The 18496-nt window shown below is 35.4% G+C and overlaps 2 protein-coding genes across 5 annotated transcripts; both read right to left on the reverse strand.

Annotated features, from left to right (window-relative positions):
- Positions 1–51: 51 nt before the first annotated feature.
- LOC103481343 (nucleolar transcription factor 1-like) lies at positions 52–6211 on the reverse strand. Of its 3 annotated transcripts, XM_008436747.2 has the most exons (15): positions 5966–6210; positions 5701–5876; positions 5359–5439; positions 3998–4056; positions 3848–3905; positions 3709–3740; positions 2948–3089; positions 2827–2868; positions 2690–2761; positions 2336–2370; positions 2097–2253; positions 1966–2013; positions 1822–1893; positions 1266–1328; positions 52–1118 (listed from the first exon to the last, which is right to left on the reverse strand). In XM_008436747.2, exons 1-15 carry the CDS (start codon positions 5997–5999, stop codon positions 1074–1076), a joined length of 1116 nt encoding a protein of 371 aa, XP_008434969.1. In that variant the 5' UTR covers positions 6000–6210; the 3' UTR covers positions 52–1073. The 3 variants fall into 3 exon arrangements, with proteins under 3 accessions (XP_008434969.1, XP_008434970.1, XP_017166458.1); XM_008436748.1 differs by lacking the exon at positions 5359–5439 and having other exon boundaries at positions 5966–6211; XM_017310969.1 differs by lacking the exon at positions 2827–2868.
- Positions 6212–6867: 656 nt separating this feature from the next.
- On the reverse strand, positions 6868–17735 carry LOC103481346 (nucleolar transcription factor 1-like). 2 transcript variants are annotated; one of them, XM_008436750.2, is made up of 16 exons: positions 17461–17735; positions 17178–17368; positions 15760–15837; positions 13879–14034; positions 13724–13788; positions 13568–13637; positions 12874–12917; positions 11308–11458; positions 11187–11228; positions 10964–11032; positions 9848–9891; positions 9244–9430; positions 9115–9162; positions 8970–9029; positions 8714–8760; positions 6868–7355 (listed from the first exon to the last, which is right to left on the reverse strand). In XM_008436750.2, exons 1-16 carry the CDS (start codon positions 17492–17494, stop codon positions 7310–7312), a joined length of 1332 nt encoding a protein of 443 aa, XP_008434972.2. In that variant the 5' UTR covers positions 17495–17735; the 3' UTR covers positions 6868–7309. The 2 variants fall into 2 exon arrangements, with proteins under 2 accessions (XP_008434972.2, XP_017166126.1); XM_017310637.1 differs by having other exon boundaries at positions 17178–17415; positions 17646–17726.
- Positions 17736–18496: the final 761 nt, after the last annotated feature.

The raw sequence follows: 18496 nt of genomic DNA on the forward strand, positions 1-18496 counted from the left end.
AGATCGTTTTTAATATTAGAAAAAAAAAACATTTTGTAAAATTTCACTGAATACATTATAAGGTATTTGTTTATTTACAACATGTAGAAAAATATTTTTTAGGTGTGTTACAACATATGGAGGCAAATTATGTTAAAAATGGACTGCCACTAGATCTTTTTTTATACCAATAAAAGCATAGTCTGTTTGCTTCAAACTATGAATCTCGGTGTATATTTTTCAGTTGTACTCAACTCTTTACTGACCCATGTACTGCAGTTTATTTATGAAACATAGCAATAAATTGATTTAAAGAAATAAAAACTCGACGAACCTCCTGAACTTAAGTGAACTACATTTACAATCCATTCACTCAATTAAAATTAAATACAAAATATCTGAAGTCACATTTATTGTAATTACAGGCAGAAAAATTTGAAAGTCACATCTAAATTGTAAAACACAAACACGAGTTGTATTATTGTATAATCTGCCAGATAAATTACCTCAATTTTTTTTCTCTAAACAGTTCTGTTTTGGTTTTTTAAAGAAAACTTCCACACCTCTTAAACAAAAACACTTAATTGGTCTTTAAAATATATAATTTGTCACTAAAATTACTTATATCTGTTCTATATTTTTTATTTAAAAAACCTACAAATCCCAAATTAATTTTTTGTTTTTCTTTAATTACTATATCACCCATGACATGAAATATACAAAGTGACAAAATTAACCTCAATTACACCCCCAATTCTCCTCTATGAATATGAATTTAAAACAGTTTACATCATTTTAACCAAGAGGTGAATTAAGTAAATTAAGCTCTTGAAAAATGTAAAATTATCGTTGCGTGAACGAGGAAATGACYGTTTCTATTCCACTGTAATTTTTCTTCTTACTCCCAGGAACTCACTCTAAAGCTACGAAAATATTCTTGATGTAGCTATAATAACTGGACAAGTAAACATTACTGAGAAGTATCTCTGCCACACAAAAGATGCAACTTTACAGGCAGCATTTCTTCAGCTCGGTTGATAAAGTGTTCATCTAAGTTTGCCTATAGCAGTGTATGAAGGTTCTGATTCTGTCCGTCAGCGATGCATCTCAAACATGTCCCAGTCCTCTCCACTCTCATCCTGTGGATCAGAAGATGATAGAATTGAATCAATTCATCTTTTATGACGCTCTAATAACTACAAAGTGACTCATTTAGAAAAAAAAAAAATCCAACAATTATTCCGAGTACATTCATCGTTTTCAACAGGAAGAACCATCGACATCACCTCATAACTGCTCCAAATATCATCTTCACTGCTGGTGTCAGTGATGTCTTCGTCCTCCGAGTCCTGAGAACCAAAAACAAACAGGAAGCAAAATTACAGCTCAGCGTGAGAAACCTCTTCCTTATCTCACAAGTCAAAAAACTGTCAAGAGAAAAGATCATTGGGTAGCGATCATGGATCATGGATGTGAATCAATATGTCCAAAGTCTCTCTCCCGGGCTTTGTAACCAGACAAAGATTTAAAGAGGAGCAGCAAAAGCAAATCAGGCGGATTAGCAGAGCGCTGATGGTGTCATCCAGGACATTTTAGAGTGGAAGATCGTCTCTGCTGGTCGAACATGGAGCGGTTAGCATTAAAATGACAGTCATAAAACAGAGGCTTCTTCAGATTTGTTGCAACACTGACTGCTGTCCTTCCTGCCCACGACTTCACCATTTGCAAAAACTTTTTCAATACAATTGGATGACTTGCGTTATGACACTTAATTTCCATTTTAGATTTAAAAAAAAAAACATTGTTCAACTGGATTGAATGTGTTTTATTCATATAACTTACTGAAGGTTGACTCGGATGTAGCTCTTCTCTGTTGCACACCTGTTTTTGTTTGGCATTGAGGAACTGTAATTTCTGCAATGCAAGTTGGAACATGATTTCCAGAAAACCAACTTTGAAAACATTGGCAAATTTCAAAGTACTCACGCTGGGATGTTGTTTCAAATATTTCGTTTGCTCTTCTGTGGTCAGATTCTGCGCAGAGAATGGAAAATGGATAAATTTACCTCCCAGAACATTTGGAAAAACCCAAAACAAAGATGGACATTTGTAAACACCTTGAACCACTTTTGCAGGTCTTCTGAGTATTGCTTCATGTTTGAACGCATCTGTCCTTTGTAACGCTCCTTCTCCTTTGCAGGAAGCTTGTCCCAACATTTCGTAGATTTGGCTGAAGACTTCCCCTGATCTTTGGCAAAGTATGCCAATASAAATCTGAAAAACAGAAAAGCAGTGCAGAATTAGTCAAACTCAATCTTTTCAGGGAACATTTCGGAGGTTTTGGTCATACACTCACCGGCTGGGCATCTTGGGCTCACGGGGTGACATCCTCTGCACAAAGTAAAAAGTGTTTATGCGAAGTGAAGATCCGATATAATAGCAGCAAGTACAGAAGTATTCACACCTCAACTTCAATTTATTGGGATTTATTTTTGCAGTTTCAAAAAGTCAAACTCGTATCACATAAATCCATTACACGTGAAGTGAAATATTTCAAACTATTTYTGGTATTTTTTTGTGATTATTTAAACCTTATTTCTTAGGATTGCCTGTTTATAACATGAGTAACTGTGAAGYTTAAAACATTAAAATATCCATTAGCCAAGTGTTTGAGTTTATTAACAAGGAAAACTGTAAGATTTMATCTTACCAAAGGCTTTCCCTTCACGAATCCGATATCTTGTTCTTTAATGGTTTGTTGCTTCTCTGTCTCATCAAAGCGCTGAGGAACAAACAAACTGTCACACAACGTCTCTTCCTGTTAAATCTAGAAAAATCTCAACTTACATCCAAATATTTCTTTAGCTTGGCATTATACTCATTCTTCATCTAAAAATGACAATAAAAAATACTTTTAGGGTATTTTTAAGTCAAAACTACATGCTTTTTTTTGGTCCTATGTTGGTACCTTTAGACAGCGTGTGCAATACTCTTGCTTCTGTACTKTATTCAGTTCTCTCCAGTGTTTCCTCATTTTATTGAGCAAATCCGAACCTACTGAAGGTCTGTGTTCTGCAGCGTTCTCCTTCATGAACAGAAACAGACCATTTCTGAAAATACGCAAAGGGACAGAAAATTAGACAAACGGCAACAAAAAGTCTGTAAATAATGAGATTATAGTTCTAACCCAACAACGCAAAGTTTGGGGCCRTTTTCAATGGGACCGAGTGAAGGTTTGTAAATATCAGAACACAATTATCAAACSTTCTGATGTTAAGCAGAATAATAATAGTAAAAATGCTCCCAGCAACTTCCTCAGCYGTCTATTGCAAGCTTTATGACTTTTAGTGTTCAGAGCCTTTTCAGTGTGAGAAAATAAGCTGGTAAAGAGACAGTTCAGTTCATTTTAAGAGGTGGTTAGACAAGTAAAAAAATCTGCAGTCAGAGCAATCTCAATTTGGTGAATCAAGGAGAGATTTTCAGCGCAGAGTCATGCAAACAGGAGTTATTTCTGCAAGTCTCATTAAACTGAATTTTAGACTTTTAAAGGCCTTTTCAGACAGTTTTTGGATCCACCCTTTATGAAAAGTAATAAGTCACTTAAATTATATTCACCTTAATATCTTAAGTTAAAACTGTAAACACATGATCAACAAAATAAACCACTTTAAAAGTTTCGCTTTTTCCTAACTAAAGTTTAAAAAGAAGGTGACAATAACAATCTCTTACCGAGGTGGCTTCGTAGGCAGGTCTGCATCTGTCTGACAGAGAAAATCAACAGATTTATACAAGAGAGGTCAAACATCTACAGTACCAAACGTTTCTCACCCAGCAAATTGTGCGAACAGCATGCTGAGACAAGACTTACAGCTGCAGAGAGTTTTGCCTTTTTAGATTTTCGAGGACAAGGTAGATTGTTGTCTTTACTGAAAAAGAGCACACACACAAAAAAAGTTAACAATATAAATTTAGATCAACCGCTTTGTTAAATCACGCCTGCATAGAGGGAGTTTTGTACCAAAGGTTGTCTGGCTTTCTCTTGTGCTCCACATGTCCACGGGCGTGCTTCTTTTTATCCTACAATAAAAAGTCAAATCTGTTAACTTTCAAGTCACTCTTATCAATGAGTATTTTATATATCCACTTCTCATAGACTACCCATCTTCTAGAAGCACATCGTACACAGTAATGATTTCAGGGATTTCACAATCTTGCATCTTGGGGTGCACTGATAAATTGTCCCCAATTTCCTTCATTGTGCATCATCAGCCTATACAAGTGAAACCTAAAACAACGGTCTGAAAAAATTCACCAACTGTCCCTTTTTGGTCTGCCAGGAGAAAAGAGTGAAAGACGGACCGACCCATTAGATCACGTCTGTATTCTTGTCGCAATAAGCTATTACTTAATTAAGCGCATCATAACTTAAAATGGGTTTCATCATTTTCATTCTGATTATTAATTTTGAAGAGAAATTGTTTACAGAATTTTCAAMGTCCATTTTTTTGTGGTTTCAGTTGTGTGTGGTTTTCATTTCAGTTTCATTTATTGATTAGTTATGGTTTAGTTTGGATATTTAAATAYATTTCAGTTCCAGTGTTAAATGTTCTTTGCAAAATTAAAGTTTATTGATCATTGGGAGGGGCATTATCAATAGATTACTTGAAAATGGTCTCAAAACAACAAAATTATCAATTACTGCAATAATTACTGGGACATTTTATCATCTAGCAAACACTTTTGAACCTGCGCATATACCCCACTGTTGCTAACTTAGCAAATGTATTGCTATATTTAGCAACTTTTCATATGATTTATAACAAAAAACAAAACCCCATTGCCCAAAATCCAAATTAGCAGGTTTTGTTAAAGATCAGTGATTGTCTAGAAAACTGCAATTGATGCACCGACACTTGGAACATTAATTAATGATTAATGATACACCAAGGAGGTCATTCAGCCTTTTGATTCAGGCGTGTTGGAGCAGAGATGCATCCAAAAGACCCGGGTTTAAACCACCTAGAAWCAGCTATCACACAAAAATAAAACGTTAAGGTTCCGAAGGCAGTTTTATTTGGCTATAGATTTAAAGACAGCATAGGAATGAGCATTTGAAGTGAGTAACTAATAGATGATCTGAAGTGAAGTGAGATTTTAAATCAAAGTGTGACCAATCTCTTATCGAAAGCCTTTCCTTGTAACTTCAGGTCAATTTATTTACTTTTTTTTTTTTTTTTTTTTAAGCATAAAAACAACAGATGCTGACCGGTGCTGTACAAAAGCAAGAAATCAACAATTAGAACAGAAACATTTTATTCAAAAGTAGGGTTAAAACAAAAATACAATTAGACTCCATGTAGGTACATATTAGGGATCTACCTTGTTTTCGTGAAGGAAAGTCTTGGAAACGGTCTCTTCAGCTTCGGCAATGAGATCCGACAGGCTCCGAAATGTGCGCAACTAAGCAACAAATTTATTACATTTTCCACAAAAGTTTCCACATTTTGTCACAATGCAACCTCAATCTGCAAAGATTTCTATTGGGATTTTGTATGATAAACCAACAAAGTAGTGTAAATTTATTAAGCGATGGGAAAAATAAATATTTCTCCGCCTGTCAGTAATTCAATCTCAGCTGTTCTAAGACGACATCAGTGAACAAACRGCACCATAAAAACCAAGCAACACAGCAATAAGGGAGAAGTTTAGAGGAGAGCTCACCTTTTCCGTCATCTTTTGCCACTGGTCGTGGCATTCCTTAGCAGAATAGGGAGGGAATGCTGTTTTATCCCAGTTTACAGACAATACTGCAATCTGACAACTCGTCGTTTTCTCACTTTCTGGGGTGTTGCTCCTAATACGCTCAACAAGCTTCAGGAGGTTTGCAACGGTCCATCCTGTAGGTACAGCACATTTGCTCAGAACATACTCACTTAACCTCAATTTACCAGCAGCAAGTTTTCGTTAGGTCAGTAATTATACTAACCAGATTCTGCACCGTCCATTTTACTTGTACTCATTTTTTTTTAACCAAAACGTCTTTCCTTTTCAAGACTTTTAAGTGTGTCGAAGTAACATGCAGTAGTTAAAACACGTAACTGAGAAGCAAGCTTTAAAATTAGATTATCATATCAACCTAAAACTGCTTTTTAGAAAGCTGTAGCCAAACACATGTTCGTCAGTTTTGAAACATTCGCGAAAGTCCTTTGCTAATGGGCGGAACCCTAGAAAGGAAGTCCAATCAGAGGAGAAACGTCACTCGAGCAGCGGAAACACCAGCCAATAAGATGTGCCCGTGTTTAAAACAACARATGGAAGAAGAGTGCAGCTTGAAGAATGTCCGGTACTCGCCCCCTACTGGCCCGGAGCGCAAACACAGTTTMATATTTTAAAATAAATATTTATAGGTTGTTATAGTCTAAATAAAACTGAAACTTCATAACTTCATAACAAGATATGTGTTAAAACCTGATGATTAACACATATATCTTGTCTAATTATTTAMATTTTTCAATAGTTCATTTGCAACTGTTAAATTATAAGCATGCAGAATTATTTCRGTATTCCCTGGACTCTGCATCCATTTCTCAATAACTTAGTTTTCTTGCCTTATAGAAATATATTTTGTATGACTGTAGTTCTTTTTTCCATGATTGTTTTTCCAATGTGTATCTGTATGATGCCACTTGCCTGTCACTTTGTCACCAATCAGAGGGTAGCATCCAAATTCAATAAAGTAGAACGAGTTCAGATTAAGCTAATTTGTCAATTTAATAGCACATTTTAAAACGTTAAAGCTGGTATTAAACACTTTTCATAACTCCAAATTTCTGTTACTCTGATCATTTAATTTCATTAGCTGAAAGTCAAGATAATAAAAAAAAAACCCAAGATAAACATTTTATTTTCTTTTATTGGCACATATTTCCTGGCTCATAAAGCAGCAACAAACAAATCTGTTAAGAGAGGAACATCTAAAAATAGAAAAAAAAAWTATGCTTCATTAAAGCTACCTCTTCAACTTTATGGAATTCAAATAAAAAAACATTTTCCTTATGAATTGCATGAAAATATGCAAAGCATTCTTATGTCCAGCAGTAGGTAACACATTGTAAGCAAAGTTCAAGCCAAAGATTTCTGTGTGGCATCGTTTAGATTTTTTTTTTCAGTGCATGAACTTCAGCTCTGCATCTGCCCCCCTGCAGAAAGTGAACACAGCTCCGCCTCTCAGCACTCAGGATGGACCACCGTAAACCTCCTGGGGGGCGTTTTCTTCCTGGCATCCATCACAGAAACCAGTTGGTTGAGGTTCCTCCATCTGGACTCGTCATCAATGATACGCCTTGAACASGTTGCCATCCTTTTTCGCTCTCAACCTGACGATGAAAACCTGATGATTAACAAACTGATGCGCAATGTCAACAATATTTACATTCAATCCTTTAAGACGACTAGAATGAATTCCATTTGCTGAAGGCCAAAATGGGAACGAATTTTAGAGTTCTTTTTTGTTATCGTCTTTCAATGACAAATTTACCCAGCTGATGATGCCGTGGCTTTTGAATCTTTTGTCATTTAAAACAGTGAAGGTCCACTAGTGGGGGGATTTGAAAGCAACACCTACAACACTGCATACTTGTGTGACATCACAGGAAAATCAAAAAGATCAATGAAGACATCAGGAGGAGTGACTGGTTCCTCCTTACATTTCAACTTCCTGTTCCCTGCTGGTGCATATATTTGCTGAAAGAAAAATATTCAAGCAGTCTTCAATGTCCAGGAAGGAGGCAGGTTCTCTGACCAGTGATTAATGTGTTTCAGTAAAAAATAGGAAAGAAAAAAAGTACTTTACACACATCGGCTGTAACGCCTCTCGGAGAAGAAGAAGCCATTACTCCAAAAACAAGGTTTTCACAATTGTTTTTGTGATTATTTTTTTTTGCAATCAAAATGACTGCAAAAATTTTGCGGCGCTAATTTGGAAAGGAATTATGTACAATTATAAATGTGACTTTTTGTTACTCGAAATAACCTAAAAACCCAATGTTTGTTGTTTTTTTTTCAGAAAATTTCCAATTAGCTAAAAATTATACATTAGCACAAAATAAATATTCTGAGATCTGTTTATTTTTGGAAATTTCCACAATCACAGAATTGATTGATTCAATTCGTGATCGAGTTGTGATTGAATTCAGTGGGGGGATTTGAAAGCAACACCTAAAACACTGCATACTTGTGTGACATCACAGGAAAATCAAAAAGATCAATGAAGACATCAGGAGTGACCAGTTCCTCCTTACGTTTCAACTTCCTGTTCCCTGTTGGTGCATATATTTGCAAAATAGAACTTTGATTTAGCACCCAATAAATATTCTGAGATCTGTTTATTTTTGTAAAAAATAATATGAAGGTACTGCTTAAGAGACAAGAACCTGATTATTGGAGACCTGTTGTCTGGTCTAATGAAATTAAATTTGAAGTATTTGGTCATAATCGGCAGGTAAAAAAGTTAGAAAGCTATTACAAGCCATGTCAAATGGCCTCATAGAAAATTACCATTTATTGTGAGATGCTTGTGGAAAATGTGATATTTTAGGTCATACAGTTCAAAATTGAACTCTACCAATTTTGAGGCATTTAGCAAACAGAAATAATTTGGAGAAAACTGTCTGACCTAGAAGTTTGAAAGTTTAATCTGATTTAATGTCAGAACRGAGAGAAACAAATTTACAACCTTGCACTTGTTCTCGTTGCTACTTTCGTTGTACTCGTCGTCTCATCCTGTGTGCCAAAAACAAACAAAAACTGAACATGCATTCATTGTTTATCTGTGTATTCCAGTCATCCATTTTTATTTTCATAAGATTTACCAATTGCTGCCAAATACATTTTGGATCAGCTTATTGTTTCTGTGCATTAAAACGTTGAAGGTGTGAGCATATTTTAGAAGCAAATCAAACCTGTGTCACTATTTTTATATTTATACTTACTGAAGATGGTTTAAGAGGCTCCCTTGTGACGTCTATATATTTCTGGAGAAAAATAATCTTCTGTAAAACAGAATGTGATACGATTAGGAACTTTCTTTCAGGCTTCTTGAAATAAAAATTAAAAAAATACAGTAAAGGGACTTGCATCTGGTTTTTTCCTCAAGTATTCCCTCTGCTCTTCTCGACTCAGCGTCTACTCAAATAATGCAGAACAATTTTAACTCCCAGCCAAAATGTCAAACACTCGGGTTAAAATGAATGACTGGATGAATACCTGGAACCACTCTTGGAGCTCTTCTGCGTATTTTCTCGTATTTTCCTCAATTATTTCAGCGTATTGATTCCTCTCTGTGTCTGAGAGCCTGTGCCACTCTTCCGTGGCCTTTTCAGAACGCTCTTCCATTGACATAGATTTCTCGGCACGTTTCAACATATCCAAGTGAAAATATATAAACGCAGATCTGAAGAAAAAAAAAAAAGCAACATTTTCAGGTTGGATTTTGAAATTTTTTTTTATATCTTTGAGGATATTTTGGTTACACGATGTGGGGAAAAGAATTTCCTCCTTACAAATATTTTTTTTTCCTATTTCTACTCTCAATTACACTTAAATGTTTCAGATAATCAAAAAAAATAAAGAGTCAAACATAACCTGTGTACAGAAAAGAGGTTCATTTTAAATGTCGATTTTGATTGAAATTTTTTTTTTAACTTTATTTCCTAAACCTAATAAGTTGATGTGTCACCCTTAGAGGCAGAATCAAGATGCATTTAACAATAAGCCTTTTATATCCTTAATTATGAGAATCTTTTTTTTGTTTTTTKTTTTTGAAGAAATTCATGAGGGGACAATTTTTTTTAACACTTTATATACTCACTGGGCGGGCATCTTTGGCTCACCAGGGTGCATCTTGTGTCGATCCTACATTGAAATAAACAACAAATTTTAGAGGAAATTCCCAGAATGAGGCCTTGAAATTAGGCGCTTGTCTCTTTAAGAAGCTCCTTCTGGTTCCGCCACTGCACCTTCAGCATGTCATCACAACAGCATTTATCTGTTACACTGTTAAACATGTTTTTGGAGAGCWGCACTGAGAAACAGTTCAAATAATGAGTTCTGCAGATGTGCAGTTCCACCAGGTGTTTGCCAATTGCTGCTGCCGCTAGTCTGGGGAGGAGCTTAGTGGGGAAGGYGCTCTGAACTGTGTTTTTAGGTACAAGTTTATGTGAATAAAGTCAACAAGAGAGAATTAAACCCCAGGAAAACCCCAGGTTGCAAATTAAATAATAAGCTAATTGCAATTAGCATATTATAATTGTATTTTACGACAAAACCATTTAATAAAAGTCAATTAACACATGCCGAGTCCTTAAACTTAATTCAGAAAGCTTTGGTGGTGAAATGTGAACATAAATTAATTCAGATTTAAACCTGAACAGATCAGAACTTTGAAGTATTTCTCATCAGAGGTGAACTTGCACAACACTGATCACAAGAGGCAGGGAGAACTCTACGGCAAGCCATTTTGGTCTTTAATTGGGCACTTTCCCCTGGCATCTCCTGAACACCGTTAAAAGTGCCACATGGCGTTTATTAGCGCCACTACATGTTTAATAAATGCCAACAAACGTTTAATRGGAACATTCAAACATTAAAGCACCACAAGGTGTTAATTAAACATCTGGTAGCACTTAAGTAACTCCGCCCAACTGTTTTGATAGCCAGTAGCTTTGAATTGCAAGTTCAGATGTTCAACCATGAAAAGAAAAAAAAAAAGAAGGAAAAGAAAGTATGCRCACACACAATGTTGGTCGGTAAGTTAAACATGAATTATTAAGAGCTCAAGAAGAACATCACCGTCAGCTTTTTGATGCGCCTCAGAAACAGTTGCTGGGTTTGAATGTCGTCACTTCAACACCATTGAGCTCACAGCTGCACCCACCACATCTGTGTGCTTCAAACATCCCAGAAAAAGTAGAAAATTAAAGCTTACCAAAGTCTTCTTTGGTATTATGATTCCCTTTTCCTTGATGAGCTGCTGCATCTCCTCCTCATCTAACCCCTGAARAACATAAAACGAAGCGAAAACAAGTGACTGTTTCCGTGACGACAAAGCAGATCTTACAAGTTAAGCTGCAGAAAKGCTTAGGGAGTTAAACATACCCCCCTTAAAAARTAAATACATATTGCAGTTGAAAACTCTAAACCTTACTTACTTCCAGATATGGTATCAACTTGGCTTCGTATTCTCTCTTCATCTGAAATGACAAACTGTGCTTAACAGACTTGAGGTAAAAAAAAAGTCATTTGTTTTCTTGTTGGACAATCTGTTAATACCTCTGCACAGCGTTTATTGTACTCCTGTTTCTCATTTTCACTCAGTTTTTTCCAGCGTTTACTCATAATCTGTATAAAACTCGCTCCATGTAAAGGCACTCCTCKTCTGCCTCTTGCAGAGTTTTCTAAGATGAACAGATCAAAACCATGCCTGAAAATACAGAAAAACAAAACAAAACATAATGACCAAATTGTAAAATCTAAAAAAAAAAAAAAACTAAAAAATAAAAAAATAAATAATCCAACTCTAAGGGGATAAGGACTCAAAATATCTAATCCAGGTTTGAATTTGATAAGGTTTTTTCTAGGGCTGTAGTGATGCAATAATCTCACGATACTATACATGATATTCTGCTCACGATACGATATATATTGCGATATTCAGCAAACAATACAATTCAATACACTTTTGTGATTTTCTGAAAGATTTTAGAGGGACAGAGTGATTTTGGTGACATTTTGTGACTGTTATAGAGTTGGATTGAATTAATTTAACTGAAAACTGATTAAAAGCACCAACTACACAATACCTGGCTCTGGTTGGACACAGACTTAAAAGTCGACAGCTGGACAAAATGAATCAAAGTAGTGGTGAGAAAACATGTTTCTTTTAATTGAAACAGTACAAACTGTAGTTTCCATGCATTTGTAAAGTAAATAAAGTGCACCAAGTACCTGCTCTGAATAGTTTGATACCTTTTTAACCTCGACACTTAACATCTGAAGGACTCTTTCTAAGCCTGATGACCTAATCACTCTCCCTGCGATGCAAGCAGTGAGTGAGCAAGGTGACAGATGGATGTTACGATACTTGCGGATGAATATCGATTTTTTTTCTAGGAAAGAAAATATCGATATATATCGCAAAATTGATATTACACAGCCCTAGTTTTTTCCTACCTTCGTTATGCTAAAAAGGCTTTACTTCTTTGTGTTGCAGAGAAAATAATGACCGTTCCTTAGAGGTGGGAAGAGCAACCAAAARTATACTCAAGCTGAAGTATAAAGTATTAAWATGAAAAATACTCAAGTAAAATTTAAAAACTATTTGGTAAAAAAAAAAAAGAAAAGAAAAGCATACCCAAGTACTGAGTGACTGTGTGCAAAGATATGTGCAACTTCTAGTATTTTCAAGAATAAAATAAATTATAAAGAGAAATTATTACAAGATAAATTCAAGAAAAAACATTTCCAAATAAAATTTATCACAACCTAAACCTTCTAACTTTAGCTATAGAGGGTTTTTCATATAGTGAATTCATGTAGATCACTACAGATGTTCTGAATTGTTGTTTTTTTTTTTTGCATGATTGTATACTAATTAAATGTGACTGCAATTAATTGTCAATGGGTCAATTTTAAAGTTGTTGAGCAATGGGAGTTGAAAAGAAAGAAGAAATAAATTCTGCTGTAAACTCAAAGATGTATTTCAATGTTCACTTCCTGAAAACATTTTTGCTTTGGAACTGCTTCTTAAACCTATTAAAAGATAAATATGTTACAACAAAGGCAGTTTACTTGTAATAAAATGAAAGAACAAAGAGGTGGACAGTGAGTATGACTTACCCAGGTGGATTCTGAGGAAAATCTTCGTATTCACAGCCACCTACCTTCAAATTAATATAAAAAAGTAACATATGCTTAACCACTAACAATGATTCTACACATTTTTCAACACAAAATATTATTTTTATTTTCTTAACATTTTATTTTTTATTTCTAACATACAAAAACTCTTAAACTAGAACCCATAAAGTCCAATTTATTCTTCCTTCAGCCTGGTTTTCCTGCCTGATAAATTTTTTTTCCGCAGTTTTTCTTTTCTTTAAACAAATATGATGATATCCTAATTGCAAAGAAATGTAGATAAAATTAAATTAAAAAAAGGTACAAGTAAACAACTTCATAAACTGATAAAAAAAAAAAATTTTTAAGGATTAATACTTTTGTCAAAAAATAATTCAAGGCAACTAACACAACTTAAATAATCAATGTGTCTTGCCGTCTGAATTTTTTTTTTAAAAAGCAGTTTAATTTTTCTTCTTTTTAGTATAATAGGGGATAATTTCCAAAAGCAACATTTTTTCCATACCATCTTTTCCACTAGAAAAATAGATAAAATAGATTTAGAATGTGATAAAAGTAGTTTTTTTGAGAATGTAGGAACCTTGAACCGATATTTACTGTTAAAGTAGAACAGAGTAGGACAGTTTAAACCTGCTAACAGCAGCATTTCCCGAGAAAGAGAAAATTCACTCACATATTCAAGGGAGACCCTTTTCTTTTTCTTTTTTTTCTTCTTCATACGAACATGCAGGTTGTTCTCTTTGCTGAACGACAGAAGAATTTGCTTTACATCAAGTTTAGACCGGCAATTTTGCCAAATCAAATGTGAATACCAAAGTTGCTTTTCTACCAAAATTTCTGCATCTTTCTGGAGTATTCCTCAAACGCAAGTCTGTACTTCTTTGCATATTCAGCCTAAAGAGGGGGGAGGTGGAAGAAGTTAAATGTCAGTTCTTTGAGATATTAAGTACTGTTTTACAAACAGGCTCACTACAGACAACCTACTTTCGTTTTGTCTGAGAGTTTTTCATACTCCTCGGAAAAGGCCTTTATCATCAACACCACGTTCGCCCCTTTATTTTTCCTCGCCCACCTGGACATACACCTCCTAATATAAGCCTTTTTTGGGGGATCAGGTGGCTTTGGGATGTCGGGGTGAATCTGCAAGAAAAATAAACCACACATTTACAAAAACAAGGACGTGTCATCATCCATTTATACTAAATACAGTGGGGAAAATAAGTATTTAGTCAGTCACCAATTGTGCAAGTTCTCCCACTTAAAAAGATGAGAGAGGCCTGTAATTGACATCATAGGTAGACCTCAACTATGAGAGACAAAATGTGAAAAAAAATTTGAGAAAATCATTTTGTCTGAATTTTAAAGAATTTATTTGCAAATAATGGTGGAAAATAAGTATTTGGTCAATAACAAAAGTTCATCTCAATACTTTGTTGTATATCCTTTGTTGGCAATGACAGAGGTCAAACGTTTTCTGTAAGTCTTCACAAGGTTCTCACACACTGTTGCTGGTATGTTGGCCCATTCCTCCATGCAGATCTCCTCTAGAGCAGTGATGTTTTGGGGCTGTCGGCGGGCAACACGGACTTTCAACTCCCTCCAAAGGTTTTCGATGGGGTTGAGATCGGGAGACTGGCTAGGCCACTCCAGGACTTTGAAATGTTTCTTACGAAGCCACTCCTTTGTTGCCCTGGCAGTGTGCTTGGGATCATTGTCATGCTGAAAGACCCAGCCACGTTTCATCTTCATTGCCCTTGCTGATGGAAGGAGGTTTGCACCCAAAATCTCACAATACATGGCCCCATTCATTCTTTCATGTACACGGATCAGTCGTCCTGGTCCCTTTGAAGAGAAACAGCCCCAAAGCATGATGTTGCCACCCCCATGCTTCACAGTTGGTATGGTGTTCTTTGGATGCAACTCCGCATTCACTTTCCTCCAAACACGACGAGTTGTGTTTTTACCAAATAGTTCTACTTTGGTTTCATCTGACAATATGACATTCTCCCAATACTCTTCTGGATCATCCAAATGCTCTCTAGCAAACTTCAGACGTGCCTGGATATGGACTGGCTTAAGCAGGGGAACACGTCTGGCACTGCAAGATCTGAGTCCCTGGCGTCGTAGTGTGTTGCTGATGGTAGCCTTTGTAACATTGGTCCCAGCTCTCTGCAGGTCATTCGCTAGATCCCCCCTTGTGGTTCTGGGATTTTTCCTCACCGTTCTTGTGATCATTCTGACCCCATGGGCTGAGATCTTGCGTGGAGCCCCAGATCGAGGGAGATTAGTAGTGGTCTTGTAGGTCTTCCATTTTCTGATTATTGCTCCCACAGTAGATTTCTTCACACCAAGCTGCTTGCCTATTGCAGATTCAGTCTTCCCAGCCTGGTGCAGGTCTACAATTGGGTTTCGGGTGTCCTCCGACAGCTCTTTCGTCTTCACCATAGTGGAGTAGGGAGTGTGACTGTTTGAGGCTGTGGGCAGGTGTCTTTTATACTGTTAACGACTTCAAACTGGTGCCATTAATACAGGTAATGAGTGGGGGAAAGAGGAGCCTCTTAAAAAAGAAGTTACAGGTCTGTGACAGCCAGAAATCTTGCTTGTTTGTAGGTGACCAAATACTTATTTTCCACCATTATTTGCAAATAAATTCTTTAAAATTCAGACAAAATGATTTTCTCAAATTTTTTTTCACATTTTGTCTCTCATAGATGAGGTCTACTACCTATGATGTCAATTACAGGCCTCTCTCATCTTTTTAAGTGGGAGAACTTGCAYAATTGGTGACTGACTAAATACTTATTTTCCCCACTGTAGTACCAAACTGCAATAACAGCCACACGAGTTTGAAGGTTGACCACTTACATTTTTGTCACAGAAGGGGTTTGAAAGCAAATCTTGAGCTTCATCAAGGAGCTCAGGAAGGGTGCGATATCTGCGCATCTGAGGAACAACAATAGAGAGGATCACATAAGCCACATTMAAATTTTTAGCAGCACAATGTCACATTTTGCTTATTTTACACAGCTTTTCTGCTCTTCAATAAAAGGAAGTTTCACTGTTTGTGGGGAATTTAGACTAATTTATCTTGCCGCTAGTTCAGTCTGAAATATTTCCACTTCATACAGGTAAATATAACAAAATAACAATACAGATGTGCTTAATCTATGCATCTGATGAATGAATCCAACATTTAGACAACAGTAAAGAGAACAACAACTAAAAACATAAATATTTTTCCATATTGTCCTACTTTTTCTATATATATCCAAATCCTACAGTACTTTAATCAAATTTTTGACTATTTCAGGTTGTGAAGGAATCACCACCATAGATGGATGGTGATTGATAGATGGAATCACCATCCATACTACTAACATTTAGTAGTTMGTACTACTAAATGTTAGTAGTACATTTAGTAATTTAAGTAATTAGTACTTGGTAAATGTACTAACATTTAGTACTACTAAATGTTAGTACACTTAACTAGTTACCACTAGTTAAATGTAGTAACTAAAGTTACTAAATTTAGTTACTACTAAATGTAGTAACATTTAGTAGTAGTTACTACATTTAGTTACTACTAAATGTAGTAACATTTAGTAGTAACTAAATGTTACTACTAACATTTAGTAGTTAGTACTACTAACATTTAGTAGTTAGTACTACTAAATGTTAGTAGTACTAACTACTAACATTTACTCAATTAGATTATGTTGAGTAACTTTCTTTGAAAAAAAATGTCCTTTTAGGATTATTTTTTACAACGCTTCACTTTTTACTTTTGAGTAATTTTATTATGAATTATCGCTACTGTTACTCGAGTAAAATTTCTGGACTCTCCACCCACTGAATAAAAAAGAAAACATGTTTTCACCAGACACAGACACACACCTGCAGTTCCTGTTAAAGATTCATAAGAAATTGATTTGGGAAAAAAATATATATTGTTGTTGCTTATATAAATTATTGTCATTTTGTTCCTTAAATACCACTTTAATTCCACTTTATATTTTGGTCYGTCTGATTACGCAATTTTAAAATATTAAATTATTGATAATTTGATCAGTTACTAAGTACCCGAGAAGAATATTTACCAAATACCTTTTTTACTCTTCTTTAAGTAATTTCTTGGATGGCTACTTTTTACTTTTATTTCAGCAAAAATATGTTGAAGTAGTGCTACTCTTTTGTGAGTCAAATTTTTGGGTCCTCTATGATCACAACACTACATTTTGTGCATAAAATCCGATCAACATTTAAAGCTTTAGCACACTGCTCACCGTGCACATCAAGCCCTTCCATTTCTCCTGGCATTCACTTGCAGAAAACGGGGGGAATGCAACTTTATCCCAGTCTACATCTTTCAATCCTTTTTTATAAGGCTTCGTTTTGTCATCCTYTGGGAGGGTGTCTTTCAGAGAAGCAAGGAGCTTCTGGAAGTTTTCCTGCGTCCATCTTGTAGCTTCAGCCCCTTTACACAAAAGACGGTTGAATAATCTGCTAAAATCCTGTAGATATCTGAGGCAGCAGCAGAAAAAAAAAGTTTTAATTAGCCGTACTCACCAGATCCACCAGCTTCAATTACTGCTTCATTCATTTTAAAATTAAACCGAAAAACGTTCAAAATGTGAGAAGCATAACTGAACGATTCTCACTTTTTTACACTCTATTGCCGGTTATCGGCAGAAAACCAGCAGTGAATTAACAACTGTCTAATCGTTCATTCAAACTATTAGAAAAAGAACAACCTGAAACGCATCTAAAATCTGTAGATGCCACATGGCGTGTTTCTGTTTTAATACAACTTTTTTCTTCTTCTCCTGCTGCTGCTTCTTCTTCTTTGTATGGCGGTTGGCAAGCAACGTATTGGTGAGCATTACCGCCATCTACTGGAGTGGCGTGTGGATACGTTAATACAACTTCCGTATGAACTTCMAAAAAGGCGGAACCTTACAGAGGAAACAGCCAATCAGCAACGAGACGATAGAAACGTTGCTAAGCAACGGAGAAAGACATTAACCCTGGAAAACCCAGTCACAAAAAATTTATGACAAAGATCAACTTTTTAGATGGTTTTGAAGGAGTAGCAAGATTAGAGATAAAAAATATGATATTTTCAGATTTGTTTTGTCTTCATAAGATTTTTTGAAAATGTAATAGTAAATTTAAAATAAAAAACTTTTTTGTTTAAAATAGAGATGCAATATGACAAAACTGGGTCATACGGGGTTAAATGACCATGTTGTGTTTAAAGTTACAGAATCTGCGTTCACCAGTTATTAGAAAAAAACATTAAAGTTTTTTTTGTTTTGTTTTTTTTAAATCAACTCCTTTTTATTCTTGCGAAAGTTTCACATCCACAAATGTTAAGCACTCAAAACCTATTTTGTATACATTTTGTACTTTGTAAAAAGGAAGTTAAAATTTATCTGGAGGCCTAATCTGCCTTATCTACCTTATATCTGGAAAAACATAAATTGCTCTGAATTTAATGTATTACTCTATTAGATCTGACTTAAATGACAATTTTTCTTTCCAGTAAGTGACAAACCTAAGGTTTTGAATGTGTCTTCTCCTTTGGATGACTAACTTTGAAAAA

Source organism: Poecilia reticulata, linkage group LG19 (assembly GCF_000633615.1).
Source record: "Poecilia reticulata strain Guanapo linkage group LG19, Guppy_female_1.0+MT, whole genome shotgun sequence".
Lineage (NCBI taxonomy): Eukaryota > Metazoa > Chordata > Actinopteri > Cyprinodontiformes > Poeciliidae > Poecilia > Poecilia reticulata.